The sequence below is a fragment of the Gambusia affinis genome, linkage group LG11 (assembly GCF_019740435.1).
Source record: "Gambusia affinis linkage group LG11, SWU_Gaff_1.0, whole genome shotgun sequence".
NCBI lineage: Eukaryota > Metazoa > Chordata > Actinopteri > Cyprinodontiformes > Poeciliidae > Gambusia > Gambusia affinis.
In genome coordinates, this window is record NC_057878.1 from 24,169,628 (window position 1) to 24,188,498 (window position 18,871).

The 18,871-nt window shown below is 35.5% G+C and overlaps 1 protein-coding gene across 1 annotated transcript in view; it reads right to left on the bottom strand.

The window, feature by feature from the left end:
• Positions 1–342: 342 nt before the first annotated feature.
• Positions 343–18,871, bottom strand: part of LOC122839914 (transmembrane protein 163-like) — a 54,047-nt gene continuing 35,518 nt past the window's right edge. The window contains exons 3-8 of the mRNA XM_044131942.1: positions 12,190–12,233; positions 10,928–11,019; positions 9,955–10,051; positions 5,989–6,100; positions 5,096–5,237; positions 343–4,992 (exon numbers count right to left, since the gene is read on the bottom strand). Coding sequence (XP_043987877.1) covers positions 4,932–4,992; positions 5,096–5,237; positions 5,989–6,100; positions 9,955–10,051; positions 10,928–11,019; positions 12,190–12,233 — 548 coding nt within the window. The 3' untranslated portion in view covers positions 343–4,931. The remainder of the gene's footprint in view (positions 4,993–5,095; positions 5,238–5,988; positions 6,101–9,954; positions 10,052–10,927; positions 11,020–12,189; positions 12,234–18,871) is intronic.

The window sequence follows — 18,871 nt, forward strand, 5'->3', positions numbered from 1 at the left end:
CTAGATGGTGAGAAAGCTGACTGACAGAGTAAATATTGCAGGAGTCTTTGTTAGTCGACATCATGAAACAATGTGAAATGCAAGTGGCTGTAGCTCATGCTGCCTTCACACTTGTGCTACAAAATGTGATTATAAAAAAGTAAGTTTACTGAATTATATCACCGGCTTGGTGAGCTTCTTTTATTGTTGTTTTTAATAAATTTTTATCACAAGTTTTATTTAGTGAAACAAGGTTTTTATATCAATAAAGATACTAACAAATGAGAAATTTACAAGTTACTAAACAGAATTAGTGTTTGTTATTCATTCTTCAGGCAAAAAGTCAATACCTCTCAGCACTTTGATGATCAACCAGAAAAAAAACTTTATTTACTCAATCAATAAAACTCTCTTCATTGACATACATATTTTCTTAATGTTCTTTTACATAAATTATGTTCACATCATCTGTAATACCATCAACGCCGTCATTGTACAAACAAACGATTAGTTACATAGATTCTTTGTAAATTCATTTATACATCTGTGTGTGTGTGTGTGTGTGTGTGTGTGGATGCAAAGCATTTGTAGCCACCGACACTGTTGGGTTTTTAAAAGCCCATGCAAAACCTATGGCAACAGAGAGCTGGTTTGTATTGCTTTCAAAAACATTGTATAATTTGATGGAATGAATGGTCCATTTCTGCATTGACAGCATGCCCACTTGAAACAGAGACAAGTTATTTCACCCAAACTGACACATGTTGATGATTCAGATATGTTTGTAGACTAAAGAGAGTCTGATGTTGTTTCAAATGCTCCTAAAAAAATAAGAGGGATTAAATTACTACGACATGTATCAATTGACGAGCTGCTTAACTTTAACATGGAAACTGAAAAGCATGTATGCTCCAACATGAAGTGGCATGAAAACAACGCAAGGTGCAAAGAAGAGAGGTAGAATGGATTTTGGTGCCAACATCCTAAAATTTAAAAATGTTCTTTTTGTTTTCACAATAACTTGTGAAATGCGCAACAGAGTTGGAGTATAAGCACTATTATTCAGCCCCCTTTACACTGGAGTAAAACCACACTGTGACCTTAAAAAGTAGTCTTTGCATGGTCTTGGAGAGGTCATAGGAAACATCGAGGTTAATGAATCCTCCGATGCCATTTAGCAAGAAATTTCACACTGTTTCAGCATGCACAAGACTCATGCCTGGCTGGCAGCGTTAATTTTACAACAAAGGCAGCACAACTCCTTAAAGCACTGCATTAATTTATAATTATTGCCCAAAATGGCAAGCTATGTGGCGCTCAACACTGTACAAAAACTCCACACATTTATGTTTCCATGCTCTTTATGGTGCTTTCTCCTTCAAAGCAAAGCTTGGTAGAGGAGTAGAAAACCTCTTTGTAAAGACAAATGTGGGAATAGTACTGTGTTATGTGAATAGTACTACTGAGATTTTTGATACACCGATTTGTAGTTCGCATTGGAGGGTCTAGAAATCATGTTGCAGTCTTAATCTGGTGTAAAGGGAAGCAAGCTGGTTTACAGTGAATGTTTTTCTGTGCAATAAGGGGTTACTTCGGCATCTAAAAACTGTGCTTGACTTACAGGAGAGTCACTGTAGAGATTGTCTTCTGTGCAGTTAAGAGGGGAGTGGAGGACATTACAAATCAGTGTGCAGTTGGTGAGTTGAACTGATGTGAACCGATTCACACCTTCAGTTTGCAGCTTATCCATGTTCTTCACACAGTGGAACTAAAGATAACAGATATGTTACACTTTGCTAAACACATCAACTCAGATCTGATCATAACTCCACAACGCTTTTATAACTCTGTTCAGCTGCAGATAAAAATATGGAGTTTTTACTTGGGATTTTGAGTTTTGAATGAAACCATTGTAATTCTTCTACCAACCTTAAGAGGGCAGTCAATCGTTATTTATTCATTATAAAATGAAGAACTGAGACCTTGAAATATACTTTTATACTATGTAAGCTCTTCATGAATTTGAGCATATAAACACTCCTAAATATGTATTTATGCTTCAATAAAAATGGATTCATGTGCGATTAAAGTGTGGTTGTTGCTCAGACATGATGAACAGTGTTTTGACTCAGATTTAGGTGAGTAAAGAATATTTTTTAAGCAGCTGCACAAGAGTTGAGGCTTGGACTGAGCAGCCAGAGCATGCCTAGACCCTTTCAGGAATGTTCACCCACAGCAGCAACTTACAGTAAGACTTGTCGTTTCATTTCACCAATAATCTACAGTAAAAATGTAAGACATTTACAGTATATTCACACTACGGAGGAAACATGTTTAAGAATATGCAACTATAACCAGTTTATACTTTTATACGATATGCTTTATACTTCTGAACAGTGTAATAAACATATTTACAGAGCATGTGCTATGTTGTTACATTCTGTTCATTGCATGTAATGATAAACATTAGAATTATATTGGGAGGAGATGATGAAGAAAGGGTTGATGAACATATAATCAGACTTACAGAGAACACTGAGTCACTAAATTGGTTTTCTACAAGCTGCTTGATCTTTGTCATTGCACTAAAGTTGCTCAAGTTTCTTCTTTGATGTTACAGTGAGTAAAAAATAGACAACTGACTAAAATAACTGGATTTCAAGTCATAATAAAAAACACCCTCCCTGGGTTTAGTGCAGCATTCTCACACCGTAACGTGTACGAACAACGAGAATGGTATGAAAGTCAACACTTATTTAAACCTCATTATTGCCAGGTGAGACTGCACCCTCTCTTTCACAATTTCAAGTAGAAAAATGATTGAAGTGATTTTTGCAGCAGAAAAAATTAATGAAAATATATGAACACCACACTGCAATTAAATTGAGTCCAATGCAGTTCTTAATTTTAGCAGTTAAGATAAATTAAGAAAATACTATCAAAGTACTATCTCTTGAATTTTTTCCCACATTTTTCATGTACAAGACAAACTTGTAAGCTGCATCATTTACAAACCTTTCCATCAAAAAATATTTTTTTTTACTGCATTTATATTTGGCGCCCTCTACTTTTTACTTCTTGTAAGTATTCTGTTGATTTTCTTATGCACATTTTTGGTCATTTTTTATATTATCCTGCTCAGTTGCACATTTCTTTTGATCGGACTACGTTGTTTTTAATAACTGTACAGTATTTTCTTATGCTGTAAGTTTCCCCTTACTTTACAGCTTATTTGTTCTGTTTTAATATTTTTATTTTATTTTTGGCTTTGTCTCTCTAAAGCTTCAGTTTAAGGAGTTGGGTAATTTTGAGCTATCTCTGCAGTTATGTTGCTATAGGCTTAGCACTTTTCATCACTCTGCTACTTTCTTCTTCTACTTCACTTCGATTTGCAATATTTGCTGTCATTTCAGCTGCGAACTGAATGTTCTCTCAGTTTTCTTTTCCTCCATAGAAGCTACATGAGGTCTGGCATTCTGTTTGGCTGTGGTACCTTTCTTGATGGGGGAAACATGTTCCTCTGCTGCTATTAACTTAATTTTTATTAACATATGAAGTACTACATCCGTTCTTTTGTTTCTTTTTTGTGAATCTGCTCTGCCTTCTCAAAAGCTGAGTCGGTCGTGGCAAATTGCAGCTTGTACTAAGCCAGGCTATGTTGGAGGTTTCTTCCTGCTAGAGGGGAGTTTTTCCTCTGAATGGTCGCCACATGCATACTCAGTATGATGGACTACTGTAAAGTCAAAGATACAATACAGGTACTACTCTGCTTTAAATGCAGCAAAAGGTGCTTTTAATAGTACCTGTCTGCTTTAATGCATTGACTCAGGGGGGTTGATAACAAATGCATGACACTTTTCACATTTGCATTGATAAAAAAAAAAAGATTTTCTCTGAACACTTCATAATTACACACTACCTTTTGTTTTTGTTTAACTTAAAATCTCTTAAAAGTACATTTAATTTCAACATGACAATATATGAAAAAAAAAAAAAATTAAGGCTTTGTGTGGCCCAAGGTGGCTCAATGATCAGCCGTCAGCAGCTGTCAACAAGTGTACATTATCATAGCTGATTCATTAATTTGTGCTTAACCTTATTACAGAAAGAAAACAAAAAAATCAAACAGTTCCAGATTTGTGCACTGAACTTTATCTCCATTACCATTTTATGGCAAATGTTTGTGCTTAATGAGTCCTTTTATCTTAACCCAGTCACCTAACTGAAAGTTGCTAATGTTTCAGGAAGATATAGCATTAACCGTTTCTCCTCCTGTTTTTATGTCTTAGAGTTAATTTAAGAGGCTAATCTCAGAAGAATTCCTCTGTTTAACACACATCTGCTTAATAGTCACTTGAAATGATAAAGTTTGTAAATTAATGGGCAGCTTAGAGCAAGAGTCTGACAATGAAGGAAAGGTTTCTCTCTAAAATACCCATTGAATGTCTTCTTTAGTAAATTACATGGATAAACCCATTTTTTTTCCAGAAGGCCTTATTTAAAGACACCATCAACATAAAAATCTGCATTGACGTCTGTCTCTGCCTTCCTCAACAAACCCAAAGCACTTCTTGAGCTTTTGACTTCATGATCTCGCCTCTTCCTCATCCAGGGTGTCATTTTAACTTGATGGATTTAGGAGCTATTTAAGAGAACAAGGAAAAAAAAAACTCTGAGCTGAGAAGATCTTCAATAATGACATTATCTCTCAAGGTCTCTCAGACTTGAGTAATTGAATGCTGGAGTGCACTATGTACAGTATGTACAGCAAAAGTGTATATTCACATATATGCATGTAACAGAGCATGATATATGCCGTAATAGTGAATGTACAAGCAGTGTGTGGATGAGTGTATGAAACATGAGAGGAGAGAAGAGGGCAGGAGGCACCCAGGTGTGTGTGGGTGGGTGTGTGTGTCTAAAACTGCTAATCTGATTAGTCTCGGGCTCTTTCATTCGAAGCGTTCGTAGTTCCTCGTCTGCCTGACCCGTGGCACCATGTCTTTCAGGAGCCTGTGTAAACAGAAATGAGCAGATGTTGGAGGATATGAAAGAGATTTCAAACCGTAAAACTGGAATTTGAAAAATAAATGTCTGCCAAACACAAAACTCTTACTTGACTCCATAGGCCAGAATGATTAGTCCGATTAAAACCCCAATGGTGCCATCCAGAAACCAGACATCGGGATGGTGCTTGAACACTTCAGCACTGATGAGAATTGAGAATCCCATGATTGCTCCAACCATCGAGTTAAACCCTAAAAAACACGAGATTAGCATATAAAGGTTGGCTCGGTTTGTAAACTTGTTTCTCTAAAATGTCTTTGAATATTCCTGAAAGAGAACCATCTAAGAATTTTATGTCATACAAATTTTAAACCTGTTATTCACATCATTCCTCTTACTAAAGTCTTACCTGAGTGATTTTGTTTAGAATAACCATATGGGATAATTATAATAATTGTATGTAATAAATAGCCCTTCATTTATTATTACTTATTACTTATTCTTCATAAGTATCTGTGAAATAACTAACATTCCAAAATTTAGGAATAGAAATTGTGAATTTTATCTGTATTTCAAGAAAACCTATAAAAAAAAAAACAAAAAAAAAAAAAAACGAAGCTCATATCCATGAGACAGCAACATTATTTGTACCTTTTTTTCTTTTCTAAATATAATTACATGTGCTCTAGTGTGGAAGCTAGCTCAGTGGGTTATTGTCTTGCCTGCAGTAAGTGTATAGTCTTGTGGGAAATAAATCCATGCTCAAAGAACAGCAACCTCAGGCTTATTGGATTGATGCCCTGCAAGTTAGAGAGTGAGACCTGGGGACAATGTGTTGCACTTTTCTTCAGTTCTGCATGCCTGTCTCTTTCATAAGATGCACATTTTATTCTTTTATCATTTATGTTTTAGTTTTCCATGTGTTCTCTAACATTATGTCCCGCCTAAACCATTTATCAGGCAAGCTATTTATTAAATTATGTGAGTGTGCAGACTTCTTACCGTCAGTAATAAGTGCCCGACTGGTCAGCTTTTTTCCCAGCATGAACTTGGCCACAGCCAGCACAGCACAACTGAGACCGCTCACTATGGAGACGCTGTAGAGGAAGTCATCCTGGGGTCACAGAGAGAAACAGAGAAAAAGCTCATGAAACTGGCTGTTTCTATGGTTATATACAATACCTGTACTACTTAGCACAGAGTCAAGAGGGAAGCAAATTTAATTTAAAATGGAAGGTTGAATTGTTAGCTTTTGTTAGCTCAATAATTTTAAACCCAGCACTCCTCTTTAATTAGTTCATCAGCTCAAGGTTGTATGAATGATGCTTTGAAATGATTCAAGCTCTTTTTTTCTCAATGATACCTCTCTTGAGGTATCAGTCTCAATAGACTTCAGCAGAAACCCAAACTTGACCCCTGCTTCAAAAGAGACAGAAATCAGAAGGAGGTGAGAAAAAGCAGAGAATATCAGGCAGTGAAACACAAAGACTGTCTTCACTAGGCTCTGATTTTCACTTACCAAGGCCAAATTAAAAGCTTTTGATTTATTAATTTGTAACTTAGGCATTTATTACTAACATTGGGCTTTTTACTTAAACCTCAATTACTTTGGAAAAGTATTCAAACAGTTAATATTTAGTTAATTGTTTTAAATTAATGCTACAATCACAGGTTTCCAAGTATTCTATTGGTGTCTTATGTCACAGACATTTACAAATTTCTCCGTAGTTGTAACAAAAGACAAATAAGAAATAAAACTTTTAATGGTCTGCAGTGCATTTATTTTTTACTCTATATCTAAATAATCATCACTGCAATAAAATACCTTCAAAACTCATTATGAAATTAGGACTCTGTCTCTTTAAGAAGCTCTCATTGTTTCCAACATTCCATCACAACAATGCTCCTCATCATGTTGTTAACAACAGTTATTAGAAGAGCTGGGCTGAGAAGAAGTTTGACTCTGACTCTCAAGTGGATGATGTGGTTTCCTGGGCGTGCTTCATAAGGAGAAGATACCAAAACCAATTTAAATCCCTTGTGGCCTGGGGAAGCTGTAGGATCCCCCAAAACGTGCTGGACGGTGCTGCCAATGGGAAGGATCCCTGAGTTCATCTTGACAGTCTTTTAGAATTCAATTTGGAAATCTCAATTATTAAAAGCTCTATTTCTGCAAAGATTCTACTTGTGTATCACTATGAGAACAGAGCAGCTTTGAAACTATTATAATGTGCGTATAGCACATTATAGCAAGTGCAAGTAGCACATTATAATAGTTTCAAAGCTGCTCTGTTTCTTTTTCTTGACACAGAGGGGCTCTTGGTTGTGTTTTTAATCAGGTACAAGAGATGGACAGATAGTCAGAGCTGCACAAGAGAACGTGATCCGAATGGGAATTTCTACCTTTTCTTCACCCTCTGTCCAAAGTAGCAACATTTTACAGTAATCCCACATTGTGGCTTTCCTCCTCAAGCTGTACAGCTTCTATGTGAGAGGAGTTTTATTTTAGACACCGTAATGTGCAAAGTCTAATGTTCTCTTTCATTATTTGTTTTTTGTTTTCACACTAAAATGAAAGCACATCTGGTGAGGTAAATCACCTGTGACTTCCTTTTTTTGAAGACTTCAGTGAATTTCTGTACACCCCAAAAAAAGAGAAACAGAAAAACTATGTATGATAATAAAGTTCGAGAACACAGATGAGGTCGACTCACGTGGAAAAGTTCCTGTGCTTTAGATGAGAACAATAAAAAAGAAACTCTGCATCATTTCATCCTCCAAACTACTGCATCTACATATTCAACCAAAGCACAAATCCTGTGACAGAGATTTTGAATACACCAACAACTGTTTTAGTTTATGCATGCTAGAAAGCAGAATGTTTATAACTAAAGAAGGATTTCAAGGGCTGACAGAAGGTGACGAAATAAGTGAAGTGGCGGATGTAAGAGGCAGAATGTCAAAGAGAAAGATAGTGGTAATAAGCTTTTGATGGTGTTAGCAAGATCCCACTGGGCTCTAACACACAGTCTCTATTAACATAATGGCATGAAAGCAATAAACACAGTCTGGAGAGAAGCTGCTGACCTTAACCAGCTCCCCCTTTTTTCCTCCCTTGAATATTTCTCTTTACCATCTGAGATCTTTAATTGTTTATAACAACATTTTTCCTTTCTTTAAATGTCACACCCTCCCAAATGTCAACTAGTCAATGAGTTTGAGGCAATTTACGGTCGACAGAAAAATCAGTTTGACTCAGGGTCGATTAAAGTTAGACAAAGACGTCTCTGAATGGGAAATTGGTTCAGAAGAAGTTCAGGCAAGTTAAGTAGTATTATTGTGGTTTATATATTAAGAAGTAACGATAAACACACATTATCTGCATGCTGCACACCTACTTTAAATGTTTTCTGCAGATTAAATGATTGTTTTTTATGTTAGAAAAGTCCTGATCTGATCCAAAGCATTGATTTGGGGTCCCAATCAGGATGTAGGCCCAAACTAAACTAAACTGCCAGTACAACAATGCAACACATGGTTACATAAAGTGAAATTTGTTTTGTTGATTTAATAAATCCAGGTTTTCTCAAACATGTCAAGTGACAATGATTTTTACTCTTTAAAAATCATCTCTGATGGCATGTTTGTGGTTTTGGCTTCTCTTTCTCATTCTCGTGTTTTCTATCTATCTCTGTCTATTCTTCAGATTAAAACGTGAAAAATCAGCTTTAAACTGACACTAATTCATCACAGTGCAGCTGAGAAGAGATACAACACTGTCAGGATTATCCACAGTCTCAACAGTTTCACAGAGAGATAAGTGATGTTATAAGAAAGTGAGGAGGAGTTCTTGTTAAATGCAAAAATGAACAATAATAAAGTAAAGACAGTCTTTAATTTAAAGAAACATTTGGAGAACAAGCCTAATGCAGGATCTATGTGTTTAAAAATAACCAAGACAAGACACTGTCTGTCTTTACCTTTCTACTTCAGCGAAGGAAACCCTGATGTGAACATCTTTGATCATAGTAGACAAGATATTTCCTGAAGAACCCACTTTCATTTTCCTGAAGCTTTTATTTCTATAGTTTCAAAGAAACCAAAAAAGTCACTGACTGGTAGCGTATTCATTACTCACCTTCACTCTGTGATCTATTTTAGGTTTATCGCAGCCTCTTTTTTGCACCTTTACATTACTGCACCTCCCAAACCTCAGCGGCATCTTTGCGGGGAAACATGCATACAGACCATGAATCCAAACCAAATTCTTTTTTATTGGCTGTTGGACATGTACTATAAAGTGTCTCAACAAATTTAATTGATTAAAAGTCTTAAGTTAACTTGATGTACATCTATAGTCATGTTGATCTTGTCTTTCATTGCTTAGCTATTTCCTTCCATCTATTACACATTTTCATTTGCAAATATTGATGTTTTTTCTTTAGAAAGCATGCCTGGCTCAGTCTTAGCCGGCTTTACTGCATCCAGAACCAACCCAAGGAAGCAAACTAAGTTGTTGCTCTGTGGATTCCCATGAATGCTTTAATTTTAACACAGACCAGAGCTAAAATCTTTCTATCTGTTTTTTTGAAAATGAGAATATTATTACATTTTAACTCAGCATAAATAAAATATGTGAAATCTTTTACATTTTAAATTAATAGTTTAAGGGTATTGATACTGCATTGGAATAAGGTTGTTAAAACTGAATGTTGACTATAATTGGACTGCAGTGTGCCATTTATTTATGCAAAACCCTCAAACATTAGTTTTATTATTTTATAATACGCAGTTATATTCATGCAGCTAAAAAATGTTAGATTCATAGAATTTTGCATCTGACTCAGATATTAAAGAGCTCATTATCCCACTCAAATATAATGTTTTGAAGGTTTTGACAAGATTATAAACCTAGATTTAATGTTTAAAGTGTGTTACGTATTCTGTTGCATGTGTCTGCAGACTTACCACTTCTGGAGGCATCCTAGTGGCCAGATCATGGATGGCTTTTCCCAGGATGCACAGTGAGGAGAGAATAAACACAATCCCCAGGATCACACATGCTCTGCAGACCCCAAAACAGGAAAAGAAATGTGCTTTGAGTTAGCCTCAAACCACTACAATATGTTACAAAATCTACAGAGTATGATCAGAAAGAATGGTGAAAATTCAGTCCCAACATAATGCTTTTTTTTGTTTTTGCAAAACTTAAGCACAGCCTGATTAAAGTTGCTGCAAAAGCTCTTCTGCTGGTCCAAATTTACCATATCTGTCTCATTTATCTCACTCCAGGACAGACCCACAGCTACTTGGCAGACGCAGTGTAGTGGTGAGTCCCATTTTTCTTATTTTCTCATTTCGACTCAAAAATCAAACTATTCCAATTCTTCAGTAAGAAAACTTTTTTAAGGCAAGCTTATTCTGACTTTTGCACAACACAATTTTAGACCTTCATTTTACCACCTCTTTTTTTGGCAACTATGTGAACACATATCCCCAAAAAACTGTTTTTCTTTACATTTTTCTACACTGCTGCTCCTCAGAGATGGAGTTATCACTTATGTGTTTAAAATTTAATGTCTGCTCCTCAGTTTCTGTTTGTTGGGGTGTACAGGTGTGTTAATGAATTGTAAAGTGGCATGTCTCATTATCAGTGACACCTCTGTGCTCTGGTGATTATTTTTTAGACAAGTGAGCCTCGGTGCAACCTGACAGCTACTTAATAAAGTCCACTGAACTCCAACAAGCGGTAATAAGAAATGACATACGGTAGATTTCTGTTGTTCAACTAATCACAAATACATAGTGTTTAAAATGAATTGAATGCACCCAACATCCTATCCTATGCTGTCTTATTTATTCATGAGAAATGAACACTTTCTGTTTTTTTTCTTGTTTTTGATATACATATATGTCTTTTTTATGACTTGTTTATACTCACATGTACTCTCTGTGTGCAGAGTGAACAGCTGCTGCGTTGCTGTAACGCCAAATGACGATGGCTGATGACATGACATCCAGTGTGGCATCAAACTACGGCCGGTTAGAGAACCGCAAGAGGAAAAAAGAAATAGTAAGAATTTTACAAAACGCATTGTGACCATGGATATTCAATAATAACTGGTCAATTTAAAAAGATTGCATTTAAAAGTGCTCTTATTGTATTTATTTACATTTTAAATGTTTCCCTAATAAGTGTAGCTATGGTGATGCTTAAAAAAAGAAATATTTTTTTTTATTGTACAATTATAGCCTTGAGATTTTTTCTATTAAATTTTAAATGTAAGTGATAAAATAATACATTTTTAAGAGATTTTAAAAAATTTTAAGAGAGGATGGTTTGAATATTGTGTATTTTGGCCCTATTTTCTTTATTTTATCAGTATAACAAAATAAGAAAAATAACTTAATGTACAACAAACAGATTTTAGTTTTTTCTTGCTAAGTCCTCCTGCCGCCCCCTGAGGGTATGCTTCCCTGATTACTTAGCCATACCACCCATATCAAAAGGGTGAAACCATTAATGTCAGCAGGTTTTATTGGGCTTTATTAAATAGTTAATTTTAAATGATCTAATCTGCAGTAATGAGAACATAAATCAGTTTTTCTGTGAAGAATTCAATATAAACTGATAAGCATCAAAACAGGAACTACGGAAGATCTTAAAGCGAAATAATAAAATGTTCGGTGATCCATATGACTGAATTAATGGTTGAAAATATGATCAAAACAGTGCTGACTTTAAGTATAATAGTTTGCAAAAGCAACATATTCAGATGATTTACCAAAGGTAAGTAAAACCTTCTTAGATAAAATAGCCAGCGCTGCAGTTCAAATGATCTAATCATGTTATGCAAATTGTATTTCCCAAAAGCCCAAGGTGTGAATTTATTCATTTTCATTTCCTTGTTATTAAGTTTATATTCTCCTACTAGTAACAATCTTAATCATTTCCTCGTGTAATTATGAACTCTTGCATAACATTATCCTCTGGTTAAAACCCGATGACCTCTTTCACAATCTCAAAATCCATTTTGACATTCCATCCTAGCTCCTTGAGAGTCCATCCCCTCTCCTTTGTTACCGTGGCAACAAGGGGACCAATAACACTTTGGTTCTGGGATTCATTAATAAATTACCAAGGTCCCCAGCAATGACTAATTGATCAGTGTTTAGGGAAGAAAGCAGGAAGCTGGGACTCACAGCAAATCCAAAGGCTGATGCGCTGTGTCTCATGAAGGAAACAGCTGTAAAGACAGAAAGCAACAACATGAGTGACTTTTCTACTCCAAATGAAAACAACTGAGTTCATTCTGATCCTTTCCTTGTTTTCTGTAAAGAATGCACACGATACATCATGTACCTGCATCTAAGTGCAATGCTGGGAAATAGCCTAGTGAGTTAAAGGTGTTATTGTTACCAAATAAGTGAAACAAAAAGCATGATGTAAAAGTAAATTCAAATTATAGTGAGGCTCCTTTTTTACCATTGTTTTTCATTTAAATAAAGCACCATCCTATATTTAATGAAAAACATATACATACAGATTCAATAAATGAGAACATTACTGAAAAGCCCATTTATTTCAGAAACTTTATCATTTAGTTAAATACATTACATACAGACACAGATTGATGTTTGAAAGCGTTTATTTCTGTTAATTATGATAGTTTTCTGCTTAAAGTTAGTGAAACAAATAAAATACAAATATTACATTAGACTATTAAAAATAAATTTAATAAAGAAATGAAAAGTATACTTAAAACCTACTTATAGGTTAATTTCAAAAGGTCCTTTTCACCTCATCCAAAATGATAAAATAATTTTAATAAATATGAGTGTTGATCACAGAGAATGGAGAAGGAAGGAATTAGAATCTTGGCTTATTTTTTGTGCCCCTAATTTAGGTTTTTAAAGCAGCACAGACAACAAATTGGGCACTTTGTGGGGATTGCTGTGGGAGTAGAGAGCGCTTTGGTTGCTTTTAATGGTTATTCTCTCTGTGAATACCCAGAGCAACAGCTGTGTCTTCATACTTTTCCAGGGTTTATTGGGACAAATTGATTGCTTTACAATTTAGAGGAGAAAATAGTACTTCAAGCAGGTAAAACATGAAAGGCGCTCAAATTTTCAAACAAATTAGCAATTTAGGATGAAGTATGTAATAACAAAAAAAAAAATAGTATTTTATCAAATGTTACTATATCTAAATACATTGGACAAGATAATTTATTACTCTGAATTTTATTATATTATGCTTACCAATTTTTTGTCTTTTGCTAAAACAGTCTGCTTGTAGATTTTCTGACATTTCTAGACAGTTAAAGAAAGCTTTGTCTGGGTGTGTCACTGACACGGAAAGGTCAGCATGACATCAGCGGTGTGAAATGACTGGATACATTTAATAATGCTGAGCAATGACCACCATATGGGCCAAACCATCAGATGTTAGTCTGTAAGGAGATATTTACTAAATGCAAATGAATTACCTGTGCAAGTTAATCAGCAGAGATAGTCCCTTTATTATTAGTTTTTACCAGTAGTGACGTAAATGAGGCTGATGTCGTCTGCATTCATTGCAGTGCAATTGTTGTTTAAAGCACCTGTGTTGTTTTTCTGCGCTCCTTTTCCTTGTGTGCTTAGCTCCCTCCTGTCTGCGCTCGCAGGTCAGAGTCTCTTGGGACACCAACCCGCCATTAAATTACCATGGCAACAGGAGATTTGAGGCCAAGATGGGACTTAGTTTGAGCTCGAGCAGCAACCAAAAAGCTTTAATCTTCCTTTTCTCTTTCATATTACCTCACAGTCATACAGACCTCTGTCTTTGCAACCTCACAGATGTTGCTTCCATACTTTCTGCTTTGCTGTCTTGAACGTATCAGTCATACTAGGGAGTAACACAGGATTTCCTGCAATATGCTGTCTCTATGTCGCTCTTTTCTCCTGAGATAATCACCTTAGATCTCCATCGTTGTCTTAGTCACACACTCACTTCTAAATGTGTTCTCTCTTACTGCCTTTTCTTTGGGCCTCTAACAGGCTCCCGCCTACCTGAAGAGCGCAGAAACAAGGCCAAGTCACTGTGGATGCTTCTGCGCCAACTTCTCTGTTATGTTTAGACAAAGTACTGGCTTTTTGCCTTCTGTTAGATGTCTAGTTTGTCTGTGTCTGTGTTTGTTGGCTTAGGAAAGCAGCACCAAAATGATGATGGTACTATTTTGATAACAATAAAAGTAACAATAAGAACCATTTATTACACCTTTTTTAGGAAAGTGTGTGGTAGACACAGCAATCATAGCCCTGCTGTTGAGAAACATATCAATGTATAATACAATGTTTTTATTTCTTGCTATCTAACATTTTGCATGCAGTATACTGGGAAACCAGGAGCAGTTTTTGCTAAAATCCCAGAGCTCCTAGAATAAAGTAGTCCAGGTTCAGATGTTTGCTGTTCTTTTGCAAATAGAAGTTTTAATAACTTTTTAATACTTTGCAATTTTTTAAAAGAATCTCTCTTCAGTGATGAATGATAATTAATAAAGGCTCTGTCTAAAGTCCAAAACATGACAACAGATTGTTTTTGAAGATTTTCTTTTTCTAATCTCTTCACTATGAGATGGTTAACAAATTACATTAATAGTCAAAAGAAAATTATTTTGAACATGGAAAAAGCAATACTAATTTTCTTCAAAACAATGGTACCTTTAATTTATTATCTTCTTCAGCTTTTGTTTGATGTTTAATGAAAACAGAGTGAGGTGAATGTGAGGCAGATGTGAAATAACTCATAAAAAATGGTTCCACTTATGTAGTTTATGGCACAGAGAACAAGATAAGAGAACTTATCCAAAGTGGGCCTGTATGTAATAGTTTCTAATAATTTGGACATACACATATTTATATATGTGTATGCTAATGTACAGAAAGAGTTCTTTGAAACTCAGTTTTCACACCAAAAACTGAGTTTGAATGTGAACGCAAAGAGAGACAATTTCCACGAGTATTCCACAATATCCTTTGACCTTTACCTTGCCACATCAGAACCTTCAAATCAAACACCATCTTCACTGTCCCTCCCAGCCTGGTCTGGTGTGTGGGGTTCTTACATCAGAGAGGGCAGCCATTAATGACTGGCTGGGAATGCAAGTAAGCATGAAAGTACTCATTCAGGGAAAAATAACATACAGATGGGATCTATTTTGAATCCCACAAAAGTAAAGATTTTTTATTTTTGTGGGATTCAAAAGGTTGTGGCCCCCCTGGGCAGTGTGCCACATCCCCCTTATTATTCCCTTAAACAGGGAAAATCCTTTCTCACGGTTATCCCCACTTGAGATTTCTGAATCAATAGAAACTTTCCTCTTTTTAATCTTACTTGAACCTCCTGAAAGGTTAATTCAGTTGTCATTACTTGGATTTAACTATATATTCAGTTACTGATGTGTAATGGAGTGACCAGCAGGATAATTGGATTATGAATCTACAAGAGTTCACATGTGCATTCCAAGTCAGTTTTCAATTTATAGCTGCAGCCTCAGAAACATTCTGAACATCTTTAACCTTGTTTTATGGTTTCATTTAAATACAGATACCTATATTAATCATGTAAAAGAGTTTAGGAGCCATCCTTTCAGGTTTTTTGTTTGGGGAGTTGTGAAGTATTAAGGAAATTCTTATCACCTCATGGCATTTTCTTGGCTCTGAGGGGGATTTTCTCACGATACGTTGATAATCCATTGAATTACATGGTAATGCAGTCTTAGTATTAGCTATTAAGGACATTATGGGTTGTCATTAGTCATAGAGATTTGTGCCATGAAGTTAAATGTTTTATGATACAAAGGCTATTCAGGAGGAGAAAAAGGAAACAAATCCTTATAAAAATATGACTGGCAAAAGACTTATATACTGAAAGCAAATCACATACTGAAAGCAGTAATAACTATCAAAAATATTTAATGCTATTCACTTGGAAATATATGCTGTGAAACCCAAGCTACATCATGAGATTTCTTTAACTCATTGTTTGCATACAATTGTTAATCCTTACATGAATAGTTTGCTAAAACAGCTTTTCAATTGGAATTCACACCTTTATGTATTAAGCAGCAGGGTTCAAGACAGAATTCCTTTCATCCAAAATGTACACCTAGACTTAAACTCTTTGGGAAAATGTGTTATGGTATAATCAGGAAATATTAATTTTAAATTAGGCACAAAAACAACACTGGCATCACAAAAAGAATGATGTGGGCTTACTTTTCCCAAATGGAAGAGATGTTTTTGTCAATGAAGCTATGAGCAAATTCAAAAACAATGTCATTTCTGACATTTAAGGAGCCTTTTTCAAAACTGAACCGCATAAAGTGCATTTTACATCTCAATCCGGATTTTACTTGGATCGTTTATCTTTCCCGTTTTTGGTATCAGCTGGCTTTGCTTAAGGATGACCAGCGGTGCCCTCTTCTGGATGGCGGCCAAACTACAACAGTAAAAGAAGGTCCAATAGGACGTTTTTAGTTAATAGATTGGAACTAACTCAATCTAATGAATCATTAATAGACAATCATAAGTTGATCCTTACATTATGTTTTATTTTTTTACCATCACAGTGAATTCAAATTTGCATCTAAATCAATAGAAGAATGACAACTGAAGTTAAAATAAAAAGTCCTTCAATAAAGTAAAATTCTGTCTAAAGATGACTATTGCACCTTTTTTCTTTTTTCTTATTTTTTGAAATAGATTTGCATCCCCACTTGAGATGGGGATGCAAATATCCACATATTACACATATGCTACACATATACTATGTGTAACCATTTTTCAGTTATAATATATGTTAAATTATTAATGGAAAATCTTTTGAAAATAATATATCATGTACATTACTGCATGTATACACTTTAAAACTTGAATCTGGGCCTTTTCTATCTTTAGATGTAAATGCTTTCAGCTCAAGAAGAAAATATACGCTGCCTGTCTTGAATATCATTTGCAAAGCAACTCTGTTTTTGCATCTTAAAAGCATGCATTTTAAACTATCAAAGATAGTGGTGCATTGCTTTTGTTTATGAGGCTGTCAATCCAAAAAGACTGGATTCACTCAGAGAGGCTCAGAATGTAAAAATAGTCAGTATCACCCTCCCTGCAGTTATTCATCTTCCAGTTTCTGCTCCCGAGCTCATTTCGATGTGCCAGCCGTCTGTGTGGTTACCAGCTGCCAGCAAATCGATGCCTCTCTGGAGGCGAGCGGACATGCTTCCGTGTTCTGTCCTTCGGGCTGGTAGTTAATCAGGAGGGCAAGCATGCATGGACAGATACTAACAAGACTGGAGAAATAAGGAGCAAAAGCAAAGGAAGAGCTGTTTGAAAGGGAGAAGAAAAAAATTTAAAGACCCTAAAGAAAAAGACAAACAAGAGGGAGCAGGAGAGAAGAAATGGGCTAAATGGGAAAACAGCAAAATAAACTACATTTGTTTCACAAGTATTAAAATGTGGGAAAAATCCATAATTATTTTACTTTCTATCAAAATAAGGAATTATCTTCTCACAGATTGATACACAGTATTTTCCACCTTTAACAAAGGAAAAAAAGCCAAAACTATGCTTAAGACAACAAGTTGGCAAGACTCCCTTTTGACTTTTTTCAAAATTTTAAACCAAAATGTTCTTCTTTAACTTCAACAGTACAAAGAATCTGTCCCCAAAATCAATAATCCATGTTTAGAAATATACAGCGGACAACCGGTATTTGCAGGAGTAAGGGGCCAAAACAGCCCACAAACAGCTGAAATACACAAACCTTAGGGAAACATCCTAAAAATGCTTTTACCTGCCTGTTTTAATAGTTCAAGCATCAAATATATCTTATATGTGCATTAATAAACAGAGTGGACTCCGTCCTGGCAAAACCACAGAAACTAATCTGCAGCAAAAGAACATTAAAGGCGTTCCTGTATTTGTACGTGCCAGCCAACAGCAAGTAGCATTGTGCCAAGATCAAATATTTTAGATATGCTTAACCAATAGGCAAATTTTCCGTGAATAGATTAGGTTACGTTCCAGAGTTCTAGAAAGTCCTTTTTACCTTAAAGAGAAAGAAAAAGTATAATGATCAGTTCATTCTAATTAAATCCAACATTTCTTAACGTAATTGTTAGCTTTTTATTATGGTGCAGATATTTTAATTTAATAGAAAATTCTTTCAAAAATGCTATTAAATAATGATATAAAGATCTTTATTGAATTGTTTTGGTTTGTTGGTTATGTTATTGCACTACATCAATAACATAACCAAGCATACATACACAGTCAGTTTATGCTAAATCAACTCAATAGTTGAAGACAAAAGAAACTGGAGTAACTGTTATGTTTGAGCTATTAATCTGTGAAAATCTTTGTCCAGCTGTCTGCTGACAGGTACAGTAGAGTGAGGGAGGTTATTTCTTCTCCGGCTGGTTGCCATTCCATTACCCCTAAAGCCTCTCATGCTACTGACTTTATCAAAAAAGTCCATATCGAATTAGCAGAATAATTTGCAACCAAATAGAAATGTAATTACGTCCTCCTTTCTGCTCCTCAAGGGCAGTGGCTCAATTCAAGGATGCAGACTTCAATTACATCCAAGGAGCAGAGGAATAACCAGGGAGGCTGTAAAAAAGATGAGGAGGAATAAGAAAGGCAGTCGGATGGACAGATGAAAAAAGAGAATCGGATCTAAACAGAGAGATGGCATACGTGGGCTGGCAGGGAGGTGAAAGATTAAAGAGCAAAGATGTCACACAGAGAAAGGGGAACTGAAAGAGATTAGATGAGCCACTGCCAATTTGTGACTGAGCTTCTGATCTAACCAAGGTGAGTCACTGCACTCACAAATTAAAAC